Below are 21332 nucleotides of genomic sequence, written 5' to 3' on the forward strand. Positions count from 1 at the left end.
GCCTTGCAACACGTACGACGCCAAGTAAATTGCTTTGGAAGTTGTGAAATTCTGCGTTGACTTGCTCCAGTTGAGCGCTTTGGCTCACCGGCCACAGCTGTAGCTCAAGATGTGGGCATATCTAATTTGTTGGTCGTCTTGTCATGTTGCACAGATCGGACACTGTTTGACCAGATGCATGAAGCACTTAAGCTATGTTCTTACCCCTTTGCCTCCTCGTCGCTGGCTACTTTTGTCTTGGCGGCTGGCTCAGCTACCTAATTGTAAACATGCAATCACCGACAGCGCCGAGACTTGCATCGACTTGCATTTTGCTTCAGGTCACAAGTTCACTTGCATCGGGCAACGTGTACCTCGGTCAGGTGGCTTCTACTCACAAGTCAACATAGTTGCGGTCTGGTCAGCCTCTCGGGTGAGACCACCCAAGACTGTTGCTGCACAAGGTGGAATACAAGGAGATTACAGAGCACAAGCCGATCGCATAATTAGCGGTCGTGCTACGTGGTGCTTCTTCAGACCTTCTGCTTCTCGCTGCTCAGTAAGATTGTCCATTTCTCCAGATTCCGTCTCAAAAGAAGGTGTATTCGCCAAGACAGTGTGTTGCCAACTTTCCAACAACTTTCCCTTTCGTCGTGTGCCTCCTGCATCTTATTTTGCACAGTACTCACAAGAGTCCTTACCATCCAAAAGCGACGCCTCGCATCTTGCGATTGTGCCAGCTAGTATGTCTTCTCCTTCTGCGCGGCCGCGGCCTCCATCATTTTTCGTTCCGCCCTACGATACAAAAACGGATACATCAACTCCGGTATGGCGTTTAAACCCAGCAAAACGATGCTCGGCCACGATGCCACGTACGCCCAGTTCTGCGGCACATTTAGATAGCGCCAAAAGAACACCGCCATGGCCGACAGGACGCCGCAGAATCTCACAACCCTGCATCTGTTAGCCTGTCATGGTGGTCCCGCTCATGGGGGACAAGTTGCGATATTTATACGATTGGCAACTCACCAGATTTCGAGCGACTGGCCCTTTGTGTGTGCATGCTTCCACAGGTAGAGCACTTCGCACCATCCGATTCCCAGCTCTAGCAGCCAGCCTGTCCAATACGCCGTGACTTGCTCGCCGTCGTCGGGAAAGTACAGCCCCAACAGGTAGTAGACGGCCGTCAGGGCGAGCGTGGAGAGCGTAGAGCGCAGGGCTACTTTGAGGCGCGTCCCGGGCGGACAGGTGTATTTGATGGCGGTATATACGAACCTCACGTCCAGCAAGAGCCAGACGAGACATCCTGCAAGCTCGAGCTTGCCGCGCGCCATGACAAATGGATAGTACAGCTCGTAGGCCAAGTTGCCGAACCTAACGGGGTAAGTAATCCCAGGGACGCATTGTGGTGGCCAAAAATGCACGTACAGCAAGTCCACGGGTCCGGCTAGGAACCGGTCGCGTTTGGTGCGAAGCGTGTAAAACACATAGCAGAAGCAGTAGAGAAGGGCACACAGAATGATGAGAAAGTCCTGGACAAATAGGTAGCTCTGGGGCGGGTTCAGTTCCAAGTCTGCCGCGTGGACAATGATGTGGTTGTTTTCAAACCATGATGCCCACTCGAATGCCATGGTGTGTGGCATGGTCGCACGCTGCTTTGCCTACCAGACCGAGTTTCTAAGAATCGAATCATGTATTGGGCGCGCTCGCTCTTTCTCTTCTAAAATTTCTCCAGCGGCTTTTTAAATGATGGGAAGGGCTGCGGAAGGGACGGAGTTTTGTGGAACATGTAAGCTGCATGCGGCCAGCCCCTGCACAGCCCCCGGATATTTAGAGAATAGCCGTGCTAGTATCTATTTTGTTCTTCTTCTTGTGTAATACATGTGCATTGTTGGTAAATAGTCGTCCGTGCTTGGTTGGCGGTCCTTCCATTTCTTGTAGAAAACCGACTCATCTCCCCGCGGATCTCTATATCTTCAACACAAGCTTCCCCCCCGATAGCCAGAATCGAAGAACAGTCAGCAAAACACCAGAGCACATCATGGTGCAGCCTCCATATACCCACACCGAGTCCCAGTGAAGGTCGCTCCGATCAGTCCCTAGAATATCACCGCCCCCGGGTCCGCCGGCAAGAGCGCCAAAACCAAACGCAGCAAACCCCATGCCAATACGGGTGCCGAGTTTGCTCTTGTCCTCTGTTAGTCTCACAAAGCAGACGCCCGGTATGGCGATGAAGACTCCCGAGAAGAAGCCATAGAGGACGGCAATGGCAATAATGCCGCCGAGGCTCTTGACCGCGACGAGACAAAACGTCAAGATGCCACAAATGATGGCGGCCGGGCCAAATACTTGCCACTGCTGTTAGCGCGTCAATTCCTACAGGCACGGAGAATGCATCGCTTCTTACAGTTGAACGGGCCCGTCTTGTCGGAGATGGCGTTTGGCAGTGTTCTGCCAAACATGGACACGGCGTTGAGAATCGGGATCAGATAGAAGGACATTTCGGGTGACGCGATCCCCGTCGCGGCGCCGAAATACGAAATGTAAAACAGGACGACGTAGAGGCCTATGAATCCAATCAAGGTGCTTACCACGAAGAAGACATACGGCCAGTCGGTAAAGGCCGACCAGTCCAGCGCGGCTCTGGCGCGCAGCGGTTTGACGCGCATTTTGGCAAAGCACAGCGGGATCGTCAGCGTCGCCAGGGCAATGAAGCCAATCGTCCTGACGGTCCAGCCGAAGCCGATCCTGCCAATCAGCTTGTAGAAGATGATTGGATAAACGACGCCGCCTAGCGAAGACCCCGAGGCGGCGATGCCCACCGCCAGTCCGATCCGGGTGTTGAAATAGGTCGGGAGGAGGGCCAGCGACGGCACGAAGAGACAGCCGGCGCCGATGCCGATGCAAAACCCCTGCGCGAGAAGGGCCTGCCAAAAGGTCTCGCACATGCTGAGCATCATGAAGCCGAGCACGAGCAGGGACGAGCCGGCGAGGACCAGCAGGCGAAGACGGCCCCGGTCGTAGATTGGCCCGGAGGCGAGGCCCACGACCAGGACGCAGTACGCTTGGATAGAGCCGATCCACGAAATGCTGGACGACGACTCGCGGAACAAGGAGCCGCCCTCGTAGTAGGTCTGGAAGATGCCGAAGGTGTTGAGGACCCCCCAGGTGTTGAAGAAGATGCTGAAGGCGGCGGCGACTTGCATCCAAGCCCAGTAGCCGCCATTGGGCGGCGGTGAGTTGGCAGGCGGCGAGACATTTGCAGCAAAGGCATCAGCATCCGCGGCCTTTTCTTCGCCTTGCTGATGTTTGTAGGCGCTGTCCAGAGGTAGTGAGGAGGGTACGCCGTCGGACTGGTCGGAGACGGGGGGCAACCCATCGGGCAGCTCCCGCCCGGCTGGCATTGTCGCGGCCTCGACTTGATGTTGACAATGGAAAAACGGCAGCCCTGTGTTGTTGTCTTTGCATCGCGTTTTAAAATGGTGGTGAGAGTTTTGTGCGTCCGTCTCGGATTTAACAAGTCGCGAATAAGCCCGAGCGTCGGAGGCGGGAGAAAGCTTGGCGCCAGCACTAGAGTACCAGGTCCAGGCATAATTGATCGCAAAACATGTGCCCGGGCTTATTCACATTGCCAGTCGACTTGACATTTCTCCTGTCGTCTTTGTGCGAGTGTGTTGTGTTGCAATCCCGCGACACGGCTAGTCCTTGGCGTCACCAGTCGGATCGGAGCCGGCGCCCGGTGACGTGGTGCTGGGCAGGGCTTTGACCAATGAGCTGTGAGTAATTGAATTCCGGTCAATCTTCCATTACATCCGTCTGGTGTTTTTGTTCTGGGTTTATTAATGCGAGTGGCCTCGCGAAGAATCCGCTTTTGCTGGAACAAGGCTGTCGGCCCGGTCCCGTCATAACGATTTCCATGCATTGCGCCGATGTCGAATCCTCGCCTCCGTTGTGAATCAAGACACCAGACAGCTTGGATTGCGCCCCTCTGGTTCGGCTTACACGTAAAACGTTTTGCGCCTAATCTGGCACTCGGTTTCAACTCCACGCGACGGGACACCTTTGCGTCTATACAGTTTCCGAGCATCATCGCCGGCCAAAGACTTTTCACGGCATGTGCTCCACTGACCCGTTCCGTCTTCATATTCACTCATGCACGTATCCGATAAACGTATTTCCAATGTTCACTGATGGCACGTTTCCCGGACGGGACCGCCGAGGGCATCGCTCGGGTCATCTAGTTTCTTCATGGTGACTGCCGTTTCAACCGTCTCCCGGGCTATGAAAAGGGCCTTCGTAGGACGAGCAGGCTTCACGACATCGTCGTCATCGCCATATAAGGAAATGAAAAGGCGTGTGCTAGAATCTCTGTAGATGCGTGCACCACACCGGTATCTAAAGGCGACGCCGTCAATGAGTGAAGCTATATGCACTGACTCTTTGTACCTTGTCCCTAACGTGAATGCGGCAATTAGCCAACTTTGCGCCCCTTTATCAAGCTCAGTGCGCAGACTATGGTTGTAAAGGTAGGGATCGAGTCGCCTGCAACATCCACTACACGATTCTATTTTTGGCACTTCGACATATTCGGAGATGGAAACGCTGTAGACCTGGCTGTAGGTGTTGTCTGAAATGTCAATATGATGCCCATGCCCCATAGCAGCGGCAGAACTACCAGTACAATAAGCAAGAACGCGCTTGCGGAATACACATTGAGGGTTGAAGGCGTTGTATATTGGTCGCACAGATTCCCGTATCAGCTCGTGTTCATCAGGCATGATGATGAGGCAGGAGTTGTGATCGTGGTTAGTCCGCCTGAACGTTGGGGAGGAGAGCAACCAAATAGGGATAATAGAGGTTGAGCCAGGGTTTCAAAAATAAGCAACGGATGTGCCAGTCGGGTTAAATGTACCGTGAGTGTGCATCAAACTCTGCATTCCGACTCGGCTGCATGCGTCCACCGGCCCTCACTTTAACGTGATTGAACGGCACCTGGAAGGTGTGCCGTGTCTGATGCACACGCATGTCTCAAACCACACGTTTTGCCAATGTCTGACGCCGCGGCAGGGTGCGAGACTTCAGGTACCTTATATTCAGACATGCAGTGGCAAGGTGACGTTCGATGCAAGGTATTGTATATTTATTCAAACTGGTCAGCTATCCAGTATCTGGCTTTCCAGTACAGATTCAAAATGTTGAAAACATTATTTGAGTGGCTATTTGTACCAAATCTGGCATGTCAGCGCTGGGGCTGATGGTCTGAGCTACTGTAACAAGGGCAGTTCAACCGGGCTTGGAACAGAGGGTTCGGTTCAATCTCAATAATCGATTTCAAGGTATCAAGATCCTTGGTTTTCCACGAGGCTTCAAGAGACCAAATGTCTCTATAAATATAACAAGTCGGTGTGTATTTGAGGCCCGAGGCAGCCCTCGCTTAGGTCCGACTTCGGGCCTCGTGATATTTCAATGTTCCTTTGTTGTTATGTAACCGTTGTTGGCCCAACACCCCAGGTGCCTTTGTTGTGGCCCAGCCGCGTGACCAGTACGGCCGGTATTCTTTTGACAGTGCAAGTGCATAATTTTCTGGATTTATTTGACCAAAACACACTCCGCAAAGTGTCGATTGGCAGAGTTCAGTAGGATAACTATAGCGGATTGCCAACCATTGGACTTATGAATGTAACATGTCTTGCTAATGGTAATAATTATCGGATGCAGAGAAACGATCAGGGGAATCGCGAAAGGGCAGAGCCCACTCTTCGTGCTTTGTGGCTGAAATGCCAGGGGAAAACTTAATGCCTAGGTGATATTCTGCCTGTGCTTATCACGAAAAAGAACGCGCTCTAATCGAATAGCAATTATACCCCCTTATATTCCGTTGACAGTGCTTCATTAGGACTTGCCTAACCAACAATTACTACATTTTGCGCAAAGTGGCGCCAGGAGATCACAGCATCCAAAGTAGTTTGTACACAGGACTCAAGAATCGTCTAGTGAACTTGTTTTCACAAGTCCCCCATTTCCTCTTTACAAGGTGAAGAATTGCAGGACCCCTTTGAGTTAGTGAATAAAAGGTGAACAAGAGATCGCGTCTTGTTAGGCGCGCCATGTCCATGCTCGAGTGAAGAGTATGTAATCGGCCCAGTATTTGATGGAGTCTTTGAAATGATCGAACAGAGGAACCAACCGCCTTTTCACAAATCAAGCATGTTATATGTGTCCCCTTCCATTGGAATGAGATTTAGCATCATAGGCCTTTCGTCAATACGTCACCCGGTGGCGGAGATGCATAGGTGGTACGTGGCAGTGAGAGGGAAATTTGAGGCAATTCCGCCTCAGTTGAATGAAATTCAGTGGCTCGCCGTATGTTGAATTTGTCTTTTCAAGACAAGGTGGCTTTTCTCAGAATACTTAAAACAACGGATCTTGTTCTTGTGTTCACGCATCGGGGGATGTCTGTCACCCAAGGCACGACCACCCACTGGCATATAAATTCAAGCATCGTCCCATTGTCTTCTCCTCGAAAACGGTCAACGACTTCCACCCTTTGCTTCTCCCTTGAACCAGGCAATCCTTCTGAACACTTCTTCTTGAGAAAAAGATGACCAAACATTACCGACTTTCTCCTTTGCGAAAGACAGTCAATAATTCGCTTCTCTCTTTTCTGCAACGAAACAGTCAACGATTTCCAATTAAATAGACTACTCCGAAACGCCCCAAAGCATATACCATGTCTGAGTTAGTCACTACAGATGAATATGGTGCTATCTTTTTAGAATTTCGAGCATGGAAATCTGCATGTTGCCCTGTGTGTCAAAGACCAGCTGAGATTGTCGTGGCGTACCTTTATTCTGCGACGAATTTTCTCATGGCGACTATCGAAAGAGGCCATTACGTGAACACTGGAAAAATCCTGAATGAGCTACGTCACGAGAAACTCCTTCGGACATACTGCAACAGTTTAGACTACCGTCCACTCGAGTTGGCTATTGCAAAAACTGATATGTTGACGGTGAAGCTGTTATTGGACGTGACGGGTTGGAGCGTTGAAGATCATTTCTTGGCCAAAGCTAGGACGCCGCTAATGACTCACTATCTAGAGCAGAAGAAGACCGAACAAGCTCAGAATCAAGATCAAGCGACGCGGGAAGCCAACTGGAATTTGCTGTTGACACCGTTTGGGTTTGTAGAATTTACTCTTGGCTTATGAGGCAAAAAATGGTTCTAAAATGTTGAAGCGGCCGAAAGATGGTTCAGCAAACATCGGCGACAGCTTATGGCCTTTATAATATATCACAGTCTGAGATGGAAAATCCAGCCAGAACTCCATTACCGACAAGGGAGTTTACCGACATTCTCGCCTGTCTCAAATGCTACCATCAACTCTTACTCATGCGCTATAGGTGTTACGTATTTGCATTACGGACTACTGTGTGCTTTTCATCTACGTCTTGAGTTATCTCACTTCATCACCCGCGCTCCGACTGTTTGTCATTGTTTGTTGGCAATTTTGCGTTTTTTGTGGAGGACAGTTTGCCAGCAAGCTTGGATTTTAGTAGGCATCTACGAACGACATGCTCTTGAGAAGGGAAAAGGCATTGGCGGAAGAATCTGAGGCGAATGCTCAAATGCTACTTGGTCGTGGTAGCTCTGGATAAATGTCTGTTGAATAATGTATCTTGCGTTCACAATCCCCTTTTGTCTAACGTTGATCCTAAGAATAACAAGCTAAGCAAGATGATGATTCCTCCATGCTTGTTTTGAGTGAATGCTCTCCATCAGGTTTTATTCAAAAGTGAACGGGCCTGTTCTCACAAATCGACTGAAGACACTGAAAAATACTTCCGCTCACGTGGAATTACTTATTCCAGCTAAACGTGAGTAAACCCCCATGACATAAATATAGGCAAGATCTCTTTATGATAATAGAATGCGGAAAGGCAATAACAGAGGGTGGTAGGTGGCGCAAGAAAAATCGTGCCCTTGACACAAGCACAAGATGCATATATATTACCTAAGGGGAGCAGACAGGAAACAAGCTTTAGGCTCAATCCAAAAGACGGAAATCAGCGGGGCATCGGGTCGTGCCAACTGTTGGGCCCGTCTTCCGGATACTGGAAATGTCTGGCCATTGTTCAGACATTTCATAATCCCATGTCAATTCGCTGCTTCCTGTGAACGGGCCGCATGCGGAACGACCAACCCAAAGACAGTCCCGTCTGCAGTTCGAGATATTCACATCAGCGTCATATTATACATGTCGCACACTACAGCGCACCTGCAATGCAATGAAATCTGACACTCTGCAAGACGCGTGCCTGAGTGAGGCTGTAGCCGGAAAGTCAAAGTACCGTTTTCCAAACCGCCTACAGGCGGTCAAGCCAGAAGCGACAAGACTCGTCATCGCCTACAGCAGCAGATAAAATGGCTCTCCGCCACGCTAAGCAACTGGCTCTGGGCGGAAGAAATCCCCCAAAGATGCGACGACTGCATCCTTCCCTCATGCACCGAGTCGGGCCGGACAGAAAAGATGGGGAATCCCCGGATTGTGGATCACGATCCCGAGTCAGCCTCGGTTCAGAGTGGAGATCTGGACGGCCAGTCCCACTTGTTCGTTGACGGTTCCCGTCTGGTTCTGTTCTATCAAGCATGCGGTGCTGGCCCTGATGGGCACGAGGCCGCCTTGTTTCACAGCAAGGCTCCATGTGATGCTCGGTACAGACAACCAGTGGATACGGTCGCAACGCGTCGAGAGCTCACGGCTTGAACGACCAACGAGTGCGTAAGCAAGACCGATTGCCTGCTGCCTGTGGCACCAGAAATAGAACTCGAGAGCCCCCGCGGCACCGGCATATGGGTAAGACGTGCCAGTCTGGAACCGCTTTAAATAAACTACCACTCATAGCGATACGCTGCGACCTGCAGTTCCCGTTTGCCACGCTACTCCCACGCGTTGTCCTGGAACAAGGCATCCAATGCGACACTCTGATCAGCCCCCAACGCCATGCAGGCTGCCCCAGGCGCGAGGATTCCAGGCACCGTCTCCATAGACTCAGCGGTCATCGTTTAGTCGTAAACGAGCGCTCTTACCCGGCTTCGTGTTCCATTTGCCAACTGAGGCACACGCTGGCGTCGCTGCCTGCCATGTCTCAATTTGCTTCTTCTTCTCGGCTTTGGAGGGTGGTTTGGGCAGTGAGACGGCGCCTGCAAAGCATCAGCTGAGATCCAACCTCGCCAGCCGTCAAGTGAGACACGCTGTTGGTCAGGACCAGCAAACATCTCAGGTGTGCTGAGTACATGAGGAGCTCGGAACGAATACAACCCCAAGTCATGGCACTCCGCTTGGCGGTTTTGCGCTAAATAACACGTGGGTGCATGGGAAGGGAGCACTAGTTGACCATCACAATCAACACAGGCCCGCATCCAAAGACAGGGCTGCCATGTCGTGCCCCTTGTTATTCGGCTTCTCCCGTGGCCGAGGGACGGCCTCGCGTTTCAATACGACCGACGTAACTATCCGGCCTGAAGACTGCCGCAATAAGGAAGCCGTCCAGGCCGACCTTGATGTGCCGGAGCACGTTCAGGCAGTTAGAGTCTGGTCCTAAAATAAAACGCTCAGCCTTACTCGTCATCGCTATTTCGCCGGGCGCGCCACGTATTAATACTCCGCGGGAGAAGGGATCTAGAATCTCAAGCGAAATCTGATTGCCTGGCGGCTCCACAGTTGAGTCCGGGGACCTTTTGAAATACTTGGGGGCTAATATCTGTAACAAACCGGGCTGGTTGTGCATCGGGGGCCGGCATGGCATGCAGGACCAAGGCTAGAATTGGAGGATACGCCGCTCTTTGCTTACGCTTCAACTGCAGGCAGAGGTATGTGACTCGGAAAACGAATAAACAGGAACATCTTATTTTCTTTAGCCTACCCCCATAATCATACACGCCGTATCTCCATCACCGATCCCATGCCCACATGGTCTACTCAAACTGCTTCTTCACAAATCGCTCACTGATAGGCATCTCGCTCTCTCTGTTTTCATACACAAAGTAACCTAGAGAAGCCAGGCTGGTTTCTGGAACTTGGTCCAGCGGGTAGGAGGGATTCGCGTTCGCCCTGTAGTAGTGTATGAGACACCTTGTTGCCATTTGAGAGGTCTTGCTTGGACAGAGTGATGCAAACGAGGAAAGCGAATAGGGGTATAAAAAGCATAGCATAGGCATTGAAAAACAATTGAGCCTAGATTAGGATGAAGTGTGGACTAAGGAGGCAAATTAAGCTTGCAAGAGAACAAGCATGCTGAGCCTGACCAGGCCACATCTCAAAAAATTGAAAAATGTGGAAGAATGATGTTTTTCAGAGATGGCTTACGAGTAATATGTAGTTTCTTGCGCGACCTGACCCGTCTCAACAACAGCAGACGAAACAGACTGATCCGGCATGGTGAATATATCTTTGTCGGGTAGATTTTTCAAATTAGTGATTGCAGGGTGCCTTGTCAGGCGATGAAATTGGAGCGAGATATTTTGGAAAGAGATGTCCTTGAGCGTTCTGGGTTGGAACGGCTATTTATCATCTCTCCAGAAGCCTACCGTCGCATCGGTAATTCATCTCTTCTTACTATCACGGCTGTCAGAATTGAGCCGCATATAGGCAGGTTGGTCTGCAATCCCGGCCCAGACCATGTGGCATGCGACACCCTATGCAGACACAAAGGGGTCTAAATCTACACTCCAGGGGCCATTGTGGGAACAGGAGCCTAAAAGACAAAAAAGCATGTCTGGTATCACCCAATCCGTGTTGTAGTCGCGCCGTCATGCAAGGCGCCGAGATAACACGGCTGCCTGCAAGTCATGCAACTTGGACGAAAAGGGGACCGAGGTCTGCGGGATGTGGCTGCCGGTACGCCATGCTGAAGCACGGGAAAACATGATGCCAATTTTGGCTGATATGTCCGGTACTGCATCCGTGTTGCATAAGCCCGAAACCAGCTTGCTATTGTCGCTTATCAGCCTTGTGTGCGTTGTCGTTCCGGGAGCCCGGTTTGGGGTGGGAATGCACGGCACTGAGAACGCGCAAAGAATCCTCGTCGCGTTGGCTGTATTTTTCATCGAACCAAACACGGTACTTGAAGTCAATTCGATATGCTATGCAGTACAGGTACTCGACGCGTTAAGAGGGAGGAGACTGAGCTAAGAACTCGGATATAAGTGTTAAAATGCCAGCCAAGCCATCACCTCGTCCCACTGAATGCTCGGCAGTAGTAGAGACGGTACTCCCCCTTAACCCCTCGTCCGCCTGAAAAGGACCACATCGGGCTCTGATCACCGCCTCGCTGTCCCGTGATCCAGTTCTCATGCGGCTCCGTTACATCTCCAAGTCGACCCCTCAAACAAACCGGTCTTACCAACGCTCTCTGCTCTTACATCATCTTCTTACCCTTCCCCATCATCAATACGTTTTATTTAAGCACACGTGTCTACTGGGTAGGCTGAAGCATGACCTCCCGGAAGTGCGGGAACGGGGAGACACAGGTGCCAGTCCTGGGGTTGGGTGCCAGAAGTTGTGGCAAGCTATATCAAGACAGTATTGAGCTGTAAGGAGTCTTATAGGTATTTTACAGCATCTCCAATACTCATAGCACTTTCCCATTAGTCTCCTGGTGTCCTTTGTTGCTGGCACTGGTAACCAGATTTCGCCCTAAAATGGCACGGGCACAGTATAGTACTCGCAGCCAGTCAAGCTCGCTTGCTAAGGATCGCAATGGGGAATTTTATGATTTTAAAATGTATAAACACTAGCTATAGTGGCGTAAAGCCGTAGTGAAGACATTATAGATAAATTCAGGAATACGAATATTGTGCGTAGTCTTCGAGTCACTCCTTCGAATATAAGACGTCAGTTCATGCTTACATTTGCCGAACAACTTCGAGAACATACGGTAAATATACCAACTAGCCCTAATGAAAATATAATCCCCTTTTCGAAGCAGCGTTGAGGTTACTTCTTTGGTCGTGTCGCCTCCTTTGCGTGCTGTGGTAAATTGGGTAGTACTCCCAGACAGGCACTACCGGAAGTTGGACCGCTGGACCGCCCGCGGCCTTGGTACTGTTGCGGAAGAGGTGGGCTATATTTTTTCTTCCTTTTTCCGTGCTTCTAACTGTTTAGCTATCTATTGTCTTTTCGCCTCTCTTTTTAATTCTTTGGTGATAGCGGGTGGCAGCACTAGGGATAAGCGTTTTGAGGAGACACATTGTATAGCTACACGAGGTAAAACGACGAGTAGTGTGGACTCATGATTGAGGGCGAATGTCTTTTTTAATCCATCAAGACAAATCTTCGCATTTAAATGACGGAGACGGTGGATTAGTCCAGCCGTTGCACGTACTTGGCAAGGAAACAGCGAGCGAGCGAATATCGAACGGCATGGCGAGGGCACCAAATGGAGCTATCAACTCGGATCTCGGCATTTGTCCCTTTATTGGAGAGCAAGTGATGCGTTTTTGCTCTTTTTATACTGTTATGCAGGAACAGCGCGTTACATCCAGCATGCCTATCACTTGTTTGTCGTTTGCGGTCCATCACAAACGGAGCTGTTTTTGCAGTCAGTAATGCTTGCATGATTTAGTCGGCGACTATCTGTTTTTATTTCAGCTCTTCTGACGGCTTGATGGGTGGCCACTTCCATCATCGAAATCCGGTCAGCGCATCGAGACTTAGCAGTCCATTTCGGGCCAGGCCTTCAACGACCGCCGGGTCTTTCGGCGCGGGTACATTTGCCACTTTAGCTCTGTCGGAATGGCCTCCAGATGCATGGAACAGGGGAACAGGGCCTGGGGGTATACTGGCAACTGAGCGACACTTGAGCTGGTGGCCAGCTTGCGTGTAGCCAGTTTAAATACACTGGTGGCTTACGCCGCGGTGTGCCCAGTCAAGCGCACAAGTAGAAGGGAGGCCATAACTACGAGACCATTGTCATCTAATTCGGCCGTGTCTCTTCCAATTCGCATGATGATGCGAGCACTTGCTCCGGCACATCTCATACTAATATACGGTCGGCAAAGCGGCAGCACGTTCTGCAGGGAACACGAAGTATTGCTACCCTAAGTTAGGTATGCGGCCTAAACTGGCAATGCTAGACGACGGACTTGGCGCGCAATTCGTGGCCGGCGTTACGACCTGGGTGCCGGATTGTTGCATGACGCCGCTGTGGCGCGTCGGACTGCATATCAGGTAGTACTTTTGCATATATTTCCAACCAAAGGCTCTATATTGAGCACCCCTTACGTGTCATTTCTCATCTATTACCAAATCCCGAGTTTCACGACATTTAGTTACGTCACCCCGCACAACCATCTCGTCGGGCTGCCGTCTGCTGATTCCGCGTATTGTCCAAGAAGGATAAATTGCCGCTTCCCCCCCAAACGATTCTCCGAGGCTTTTCTCTCTTCCAGAAAACTTACATCCTAGTTCACGGCTTCCTCTATACAATAATTTACTTTGGAACAATGATTCCCACCCCATTCATCGTTATTTCTCTTCTCTGCCTCTTTGCCGAGGCAGGCCTGATTTCCCGCGGCGAATCTACTGTAGACTCTGCGGTGGTTGTATTTGCCATTCTCCGAGATACTCCCATTCATCACGGGCTATTCGCAGCCAACGGAAGCGCGATCTGGATTGGAAAGGATACGGCCTCCTACTGCCCACCAGTTGTAGAGGAGCGGGGAGAATGTCCAAAGGGCAAAGACACAAGTTTCTGGGTGAATGACCGTTGTGGAATGGTAAGAGCTAACTCATACACGTGTTTGCGCTCTTGGACTTATGCAGCCGAACGTAGAATGCCATTGTTCCTGGTGGCCAGCAAGCCTACGTCGCCCCTGAAGGGACAATATCTTATACGGCGCCTCACTCCGCTTACATACCTCCGGGGTCAATCACAACGGGCTTCCATCTGGTTCCAACGCAGTTTGAGGGGTTCTGGGAATTCGCAATCGATTCGCACGAGTTGATGGCATGCCCTGAGACGCCAGGACAGGGACCGTGGCAAGTCATTGTTGTGAGAGAGAATTCAAGCGTGCCGAGCCGCGATCCTACGGATTGCCTGAAATTCAAAGCTTATGCAAAGGCGGTTAAGGATCCGGTATGGGAGTATCTTTCAACACTTAGTTCTCAACCTATTGTAGTGCAAGAGTACTTATAAACTCGGCAGAGTGTGCTAGGTGGAGAAAACAACAGGACGGGGAAACTGCGAGGCCATAACTACACATTTCCAAATAATACCGATGGCTCATCGTAGGCCCAAGTTTAGAAAATTGACTTTTGAGTATATTTATACATAACCTCTGGGATGAGAAAAAACTAGCAGACAGTGCTTATTTTAAGCTAGTCTTTTGGTGTCTTGGAATCAGACGACCCGACCTAGTTGATATACGTCACGTGCGGCCATTTTAAGTTTTTAGAGTGAGTCACTTGCACAAAAGTATATTTTACTTTTATGTAATAGCCGAGATTATCATGAGATAACCTTTACAGGCGCTCCACGATGAATCACTAATCTGCTAGTTTCTGACGCATCGTGATGCCTGTGTTTACGGTGCATAACGTAGTATATAACAGTTCTCTGGTTTCGGTACGACCAGGAACATAGTGATGATTTTATTACGCCCTACCTTACTTGCATGAGTACTCTTATGGGTCAAAATAATAACTTAATAATTATACATCATTACTTAAGCAAGTACAGATCTAGCTTGCATCACAAATACGATCATCACGCAATAGAGTTGTAGCATATCGCGCGTTTTTGACGATATCCAAATGGATCACAAAGGGTAGAAACCGCAAGGTATACATACTCAGAGTTTTCACTTTACAGTGTTTCGATGTTCGGCTCAGCACTTAGAGTCTGTCGCTATTAAAGATAACTGAGGGTATAACTGCAAGGGATTGTAAGTACGAAGGTTGTTGTATACTTCCCTACTCATTCTGGTAATTGATGATAATAAGGGATACTGCCTCTACTATAATTAGAAGGAAGCGGAAAATAAAGTAGTAGTAAGATCTCCTAATTGAATTAACTAAATTAGTCACCAGGAAAGAGCCAGAAAATATTCTGCCGTTTCCATAACTATATCTAATACTCGTAGCTCTCTGGCTTCACTCCTTATTCTAGGTACTTATACCAGAAAAGCAACTTGTAAAGAGATGATTTCATCATAAGGGAATATAAGGGCAGCTGTTTTGACTAACTGGGAGACGGCCTAGTATCCAGTCGGGTATGCAGTATCAAGTGACATGTTTTAGCGTAGAGTGCTGCTAATACTTCACTCTGGTAACCCGACTAGTCTTATTTCTTATTTGTCTCACCATACACTTTGGTGCTAGTCGTTAGTTGAAGTAAACTTAAGAGTCCCAGAACGGCAGATACAGCATAGTATTGTCATTGGCGGAAGCACTTATAACCCTCATCCCAACTATATTACACCTTGGGTTACCCTAAACCTGGCTCCTAGAATCAAATATTATATTCTACGATTCTTCTTGTGAACATTTCTGCGTCACATCGCTTCCTTAAGGTACACCGTGTCATGGGTCCTTGCATTGCACACATTTTGGTTACTGAAGTTTATTTAAAGTCCTCGTTACCCAAATGGTTGTAGTATGTCTGTCCCTGGCTTGAATTTCGAAGACATCACATAATTGTTAAGAGTCTTAGCCTTATCTCTAACCAACCTCTCATCATGCCTCTTTGGAAGATCTATCATAGCACAGACGCGTTCGCCGCCCAAGAATAGAAGGATTCTGCTGCCCGTGGTGCAACGGAGCTCTATGTTTCCAAGGGCCTTCCGTCATTTTACGTTCACGTCATCTTCTTTCTTATTTCAACAGAAAACTAACTCACAGGCGGCAAGTCGAAGTCCCGATGTGTCATCATTGAACTTGCGCACATTGCAAGTAATTGGGATGGAGACCAAAAAGGAGCGACAGTGATCGAGGACATTATCATTCGCATCATGCCATAATTTCCAATGAACAAGGGAATCCATCTCGAGTACGCTATCCTAGAGGGACCGGCGACTTTATGGAGAGTCGACGGATTGACCCGCCGGAAGCATTTGGGCCAGATGAGCAAGCCGAGGCGAGCCGAAAGATTCTGTGCGAGAAGAGGTGCCTGAGACCCGTCTTTTTCTCAAATCAACCCGCCGACAGGGCGGGACAGGGAATGAGATGGAATGACTACATTCTATGGAAGTAGCATGAGCAACGTGCTGGCAGGAGTCAATGAACTCGCTATAGCTCTGAAAATGGTACCAGGCTCTTTTGTCTCATGACTACGGTAAACTACGCCCCAGTCCGGTGACTTATGTCATTATGCAGTTGCTAAACTGTTCCCTTTACATGACTCTTCTTGTTTTGTGAGGCAGGAAAATGTCCCCCCATTTCATGATTTAAGAAAATCATGTTCAATTATGGTTTCTCAGCCCCTGCGTTACCCGGGTCATCGGCTCTCTCCAACATGGCCATGCACAGCAACGTTGCGTGCTATAGGATTCAAAGGTCTCATATATCACAAAAGTGGTCGTTGTAAACATTGAAGAGCGGAATCTCTCCATCACATGGCTCTAGGGCACACACCATGTCTGTACCTCTACTCCTCCTTCATGCCAGTGACCTCATTCAGCACCTGGATCTGACTCTGTTTGTTGGTGAATGGGCCGGCCAGAGCTTCAAGTTCGGCGACCTGGGCATCAACGTCATCACTTGAGGTGCGTTTGGTACCGTGAGGTGATATCTCCCTTTCCGTGTGCGTCAGCGTGAAGTTTCAGAGATTAGTGAAAAGATACCTATTCTTTCGGCCATATCTGTGCTGTATTCTAGCAGCAAGCTGCGCAGGTTGTCCATTGTCGGCAATATAATACCAGTCCGTGCCACTGCGACAAATCTCGTGACGGTATCAATATTTCCTACGATGGTACTTGAACCCGGCGCCAAACCCAGTCGTATATAAGCTTACTTAGCTACCTACAATTAATTGCAAACACCCAGCAGAAGTAACGATCAAGACCGGCTTGCGTGTAAGCCTCGAGTGGACGAAATGTGGTTGTCATGGGAATATACTCAACAGCCCCAAAAAATTGAGGTCCGATGGCTGCATTACTCGATACAATGCCTCATATGATGGACTAGTAAGTCGTGCTTGATATGGGGAAAGTTCGGATCAGAAACAAAGCAAGAAACCCATATTGACGTATCCCGATTAAGCTGCTCTGAGCACCACACACTATTGAATTTAAAGTACATCCCAATATCGGCAAAGACGCGCCTTCGAAAAAATACCGCCTTCCTTCGTCTGGGCTCCATTGATATATGCAGATTGCGCAGTTATCCGATTGTAAGTAGCTCTTGTTAATGACAGTTTTTCCAGCGCGATACCCAGGAAATTACATGGTGCCATCTTCTTGCAGTATCGTCATCCCGCGCCAGTGGGCCGTACATGGCCTCGTAGCCTCCGACTGTATAAATACTAAATTGTGGTAGCTTGCACACTATGAGTTTGCCTGAATCTGTATTTGTCGAATCTCCTGGGCATTCTGCAAAAGGCAATTTACTTGTCCACCCACAAATATTATAGTCTTGCCTCCAAGGTGACCGTGACTGTATCTTCGATGAATTCGGGTAAGTCGCTTACTTTAAATATTCCTTCTCATTTCAACTTTCACCAAGTTACAGTAATTTCTGTGCCTGGCAAGTTATTTCTGAGGTCCCCCACAGTCCGCAGCCAAACTCTCGCTTGTCTTTCGGAGGTGAAGTAAGTATCCAAATCCCGAACTCTGTGATTGTCGCAAACAAAGGTAGTAGGTATACAGTAGCAGACATCAGCGGTTAGAATCGGTTTCTTGCGAGCTGCTGACATCCAGTATTCCTCTGCCAGCACCACAGCTTCACAAAGTGTCACGGTAAGTTTGCTATTCCAAAGGCCATCACTGTGTGGCCATTTTCGGACTAGGGACATCAGCCTGCGTCGCAGCACGCTATTGCGGCAGTTGTTTGCTGTGTAGATGAAGACATCGGAGAGTGGCAGAGAAAACGAGAAGCTAGTCGCCGTTTTTTCCTGATGCACGCCCACGGCTATTATCTTGTAAAGATCCTCCGCTTGATTAATTATTCTTTCAAACAGGCTTTCGCATACGTCATAGGCAACCTGCGAGGCTGCAAGGTCGATCTTGAAGCCTATTTCCAGCGTAGTGAAAAACATTTGTAGAACCGCTATGCCCTCAAGATCGGATGGTGTGCTAGGGTTTTGGAGCCGCAACATGTCGTCAAACTTTGTGTTCCAGTTCATGAATTCGTGGCGATAGGCGACTTGTATGTCTGGACGAGGCTGTACAAGGTCAGGAGGCGAGCCTATAAACCTCGTGGCGTCCATGAAGCTGGTAAGAAGAGGTAGGAATTCTAGATATGCATCTGTTACCGAAGTGAATGATTCAGATGATGACTTCCATAGCTTTTTATTGCCAAGCCACGTAGGGCTTATTAGGTGGCTTAGTCTGTTTATGAATTGACACTCAAAGTTCATGATCAAAGCGATTAGAGAGCCAGAATGAACCAAGCTACTGCGAGTAGAAGAAGCTGCTGATTTCTCTGCCTGTTCCCAAAATCTCCAACGATAGAAAAGTTCGATTGAGTTACGTGCATGCGCCGTTGCCTCTTTATGATGGCCCTGCAAGCAGTCTAGTCCAAAGAGTAAGGCGTTCGATATGAGTATGGTTTCTTGGTCATTAAACGACGTATCGTCTATCTGACGCGCAATCGTAATAAGTTGGTGGATAGATTTATTATACTCTAGCAGTGAGAACGTATAATACTGCTGCCGGGCGGGTTTCTCTGTCTCTGCAGGGATCTTTTTCCGACAGTCCATAGCCGCTAAAGCAAGAGCAGCGTGCCACACCGCCGGGCTAACTTGAGTAGCCCGCAAGATGTCGTGTGCCCAGAATGCAGGATCGAAACAACCGGCAATTTGGTTTACTGTTGCACGGCAAAGAGTCATGAAAACCTGCCTGTGCATATGACTGGGCTCGATCCCGGGAGGCGCCAATGTAAGATCAGGCTGTGGCATGATTGTCGACCTCGCTAGTGCTCTATGATATGCATATCCATTACACTTTCTTCCCGTAGATAAACACTTATTGCAGCTGGGCTTGTTTTCATCGCACTTGACGCGACGTTTTCTGGCAGGCACCCAGAATTAGGGGTTAATGATAGTCTTCATGCAGGAAAAAAAATATTTGATGACGGATGCGGGTGTTAAAACGAACCTACAAGTGAGACACCCAGTTCTAACCTTTGGAGCCCACCTCTTGCTGCGGGCATGGATGGGCTTGTGCATGATGCTTGCCAGTGTATCTTTTAACCGTGGAGATAAACCTTGCTTCTGAGCGACTGTGCATGGAACGAGGGTATAAAAATTGTCAGTTGGCGTGTCTCGGTGAGCAGAACGACATGTGTTGAGGGGGAGTTGCAGATCTCGACCGTTCACGCTTCTCCGGAGTGCCATGAACGATGTGGAGGAGACCCACACGAAGGCCGTGTCTGGTTGGCTCGCTCGTTTAAATCTCCACGAAATTCGTTTCGGCCCGTTGCCTTGCCGAGTTTGCTGGGGCCGGAGTGTCGGAGCTTGGCGCGGGATTTATCAGCTGGTCCAGCCAATGGGAACCAAGCAAGGTAAGCGCAGCTGACACTGCTCACTGTCACGTAATATTGCGGACCTTGTTCTGCTCCTATTCAATTATCATTTGCCACGCCAGTTCAACAATGCCTTGCGTGATAATGCGGGTGTTGTCATGAGAAGAAGGGTGAAAATGAGACGATAGAGAGACGTCAAAAGGTGGAAATAAGATCTTGTGTTTTGAATTCAAATTCATTCAAGACTGCGACATGATCAAACTATTGGCGCCAAGTAGTCTAATTGAGAGAAGCTACTCTGGTAGGACTCTACGCAATACATCAAGACTCAGATATTCCAGGCTCTCTACGTCCAATTGAAGCTTGTCAGTGCCCTATAGATGGCACAGTCTATCAGCCTCGACCTTTATTTCTGCGATTGCGCCCAAGGGTAACTTCATTTTATCGCTGTGCTTTTCATGGTTCACAGTGTTCATGTTTCCGTACTCGGCGGGAAGGGGGCCGTACGGCCCACTGTCTTGGCCTGTCTGATGTGGTACGCAGCCATGGCGGCGGCGTTCTCGTTCTTGTGCCGGCATAAAAACTGGAAGACGCCACGGACGGCGCTGTCGAGGTTGCGGACGACCCATGCGTGATGGGCCGACGCCGCCTCGCCGATGATGATGTGCTTGCCTTCATGGGCCTTGAGTCCTTGGTACATGTACTTGAACTGGCCGGGCGCAAAATAGGCAAAAGCGCCGGCAGTGTGAGGATCTGTGCTCAAGTCGTGCGCGGAGTGGTCGAGGTAGCTGTCGGCGATCATTTCATGGACTTCCTTACACTTGTCGTCTGTCGCGGATGAGCACCTTCTTGAGCTCACCCTCGCCCTCCGGCGACTTGCGGTTAATCAGGTCGCCAATGCGGTTGGCCTCCTGGCCCCAGCAGTACAGCCCCGGCAGCACTCCGGGCTTTTAAAGTCGTCGCGGGCGCCGCATGGCAGGTGGACGCACCGTCGGATGGGCTGGTCGGTCTGCCAGCGCTGCCGGTGGTGATATTGCAAGGGGGCTTCTTCCACCAAAGGCTCTTGAACCTCACGCCTACCTTGCATGACGGGCCGTAGCCGAGGGACCGGGAAGCCGATTTGACTTCCCAGCGGAGGTTCAGGTTCTCCAGGTCCATTTGCTACATAGCCCCGAGCGCCGCCGAGTTGAAGACGGCATCCTACAGCCTCGGTGTCTCCCCGTGCTGACGTGCACGTTGATATGCTGCTTGTTGCTGGTGTAGCCCATTTTCACCACTCTCTTCCCAAAAAAGGACATTTTTTTCGACGTTTGAGCTTGTTGAACATATTTTGGGCCAAATTTTGGCTCCCTCCCTCGATGCATCATCCCTTGTGTCCGGGGCTGCTGAAGATTATGGCTTCGATGACTTTATCCGTGAGTCCTTGGTTATACCAACTGTCGCCGCTGGGGAGGTTTTAAATTTTGCAATTAATGAGGGGATATTACGCGGCTATAGAACTTACTGTTCCACTGTCTCGAGGAACTGGATGGCCTTAACCTCTATGGCCCAACCGGAGATTAGCTATTGCTTTTAAACAAAAGACAAGAGAAGAGCGTATGGTTCAGCAGAAGACTCTGTCCTAGCTCATATTTTATTGGTTTGAAATACGTAACTAAGTGTATAAATACAG

General features: G+C 49.5%; 9 protein-coding genes across 10 annotated transcripts; 3 read left to right on the top strand and 6 right to left on the bottom strand.

Annotated features, from left to right (window-relative positions):
- Positions 1-37: 37 nt before the first annotated feature.
- Positions 38-1673, top strand: J3458_001565 (uncharacterized protein). Its single transcript, XM_066116790.1, has one exon. The coding sequence runs from the start codon at positions 110-112 to the stop codon at positions 944-946; it is 837 nt and encodes a 278-aa protein (XP_065978676.1). The 5' UTR covers positions 38-109; the 3' UTR covers positions 947-1673.
- J3458_001566 (uncharacterized protein) lies at positions 1005-1610 on the bottom strand (the record flags this gene model as incomplete). The annotated part of the gene is made up of 2 exons (XM_007814851.2): positions 1005-1353; positions 1408-1610. 2 exons carry the CDS (start codon positions 1608-1610, stop codon positions 1005-1007), a joined length of 552 nt encoding a protein of 183 aa, XP_007813042.1.
- A 274-nt stretch (positions 1674-1947) lies between the features above and the next one.
- J3458_001567 (uncharacterized protein) lies at positions 1948-3383 on the bottom strand (the record flags this gene model as incomplete). Its single annotated transcript, XM_007814852.2, has 2 exons — positions 1948-2327; positions 2387-3383. 2 exons carry the CDS (start codon positions 3381-3383, stop codon positions 1948-1950), a joined length of 1377 nt encoding a protein of 458 aa, XP_007813043.2.
- A 780-nt stretch (positions 3384-4163) lies between these two features.
- On the bottom strand, positions 4164-4757 carry J3458_001568 (uncharacterized protein; the record flags this gene model as incomplete). Its single annotated transcript, XM_066116791.1, has 1 exon — positions 4164-4757. The coding sequence occupies one exon, from the start codon at positions 4755-4757 to the stop codon at positions 4164-4166; it is 594 nt and encodes a 197-aa protein (XP_065978677.1).
- Positions 4758-6847: 2090 nt separating this feature from the next.
- Positions 6848-7189, top strand: J3458_001569 (uncharacterized protein; the record flags this gene model as incomplete). The annotated part of the gene is made up of 1 exon (XM_066116792.1): positions 6848-7189. One exon carries the CDS (start codon positions 6848-6850, stop codon positions 7187-7189), a length of 342 nt encoding a protein of 113 aa, XP_065978678.1.
- A 6102-nt stretch (positions 7190-13291) lies between these two features.
- J3458_001570 (uncharacterized protein) lies at positions 13292-14395 on the top strand. The gene is made up of 2 exons (XM_007814853.2): positions 13292-13758; positions 13815-14395. The coding sequence occupies exons 1-2, from the start codon at positions 13486-13488 to the stop codon at positions 14175-14177; spliced, it is 636 nt and encodes a 211-aa protein (XP_007813044.2). The 5' UTR covers positions 13292-13485; the 3' UTR covers positions 14178-14395.
- Positions 14396-17213: 2818 nt separating this feature from the next.
- J3458_001571 (uncharacterized protein) lies at positions 17214-19477 on the bottom strand. Of its 2 annotated transcripts, XM_066116794.1 has the most exons (2): positions 19294-19477; positions 17214-19206 (listed from the first exon to the last, which is right to left on the bottom strand). In XM_066116794.1, the coding sequence occupies exons 1-2, from the start codon at positions 19362-19364 to the stop codon at positions 17694-17696; spliced, it is 1584 nt and encodes a 527-aa protein (XP_065978680.1). In that variant the 5' UTR covers positions 19365-19477; the 3' UTR covers positions 17214-17693. The 2 variants fall into 2 exon arrangements, with proteins under 2 accessions (XP_065978680.1, XP_065978679.1); XM_066116793.1 differs by having other exon boundaries at positions 17214-19477.
- Positions 19478-19781: 304 nt separating this feature from the next.
- Positions 19782-20465, bottom strand: J3458_001572 (uncharacterized protein). The gene has a single exon (XM_066116795.1). The coding sequence runs from the start codon at positions 20460-20462 to the stop codon at positions 20133-20135; it is 330 nt and encodes a 109-aa protein (XP_065978681.1). The 5' UTR covers positions 20463-20465; the 3' UTR covers positions 19782-20132.
- A 10-nt stretch (positions 20466-20475) lies between these two features.
- Positions 20476-20818, bottom strand: J3458_001573 (uncharacterized protein; the record flags this gene model as incomplete). The annotated part of the gene is made up of 2 exons (XM_066116796.1): positions 20476-20600; positions 20650-20818. The coding sequence occupies 2 exons, from the start codon at positions 20816-20818 to the stop codon at positions 20476-20478; spliced, it is 294 nt and encodes a 97-aa protein (XP_065978682.1).
- Between the last annotated feature and the right edge of the window lie 514 nt (positions 20819-21332).

This window comes from Metarhizium acridum (genome assembly GCF_019434415.1).
Source record: "Metarhizium acridum strain ARSEF 324 chromosome Unknown scaffold_1, whole genome shotgun sequence".
Classification (NCBI taxonomy): domain Eukaryota; kingdom Fungi; phylum Ascomycota; class Sordariomycetes; order Hypocreales; family Clavicipitaceae; genus Metarhizium; species Metarhizium acridum.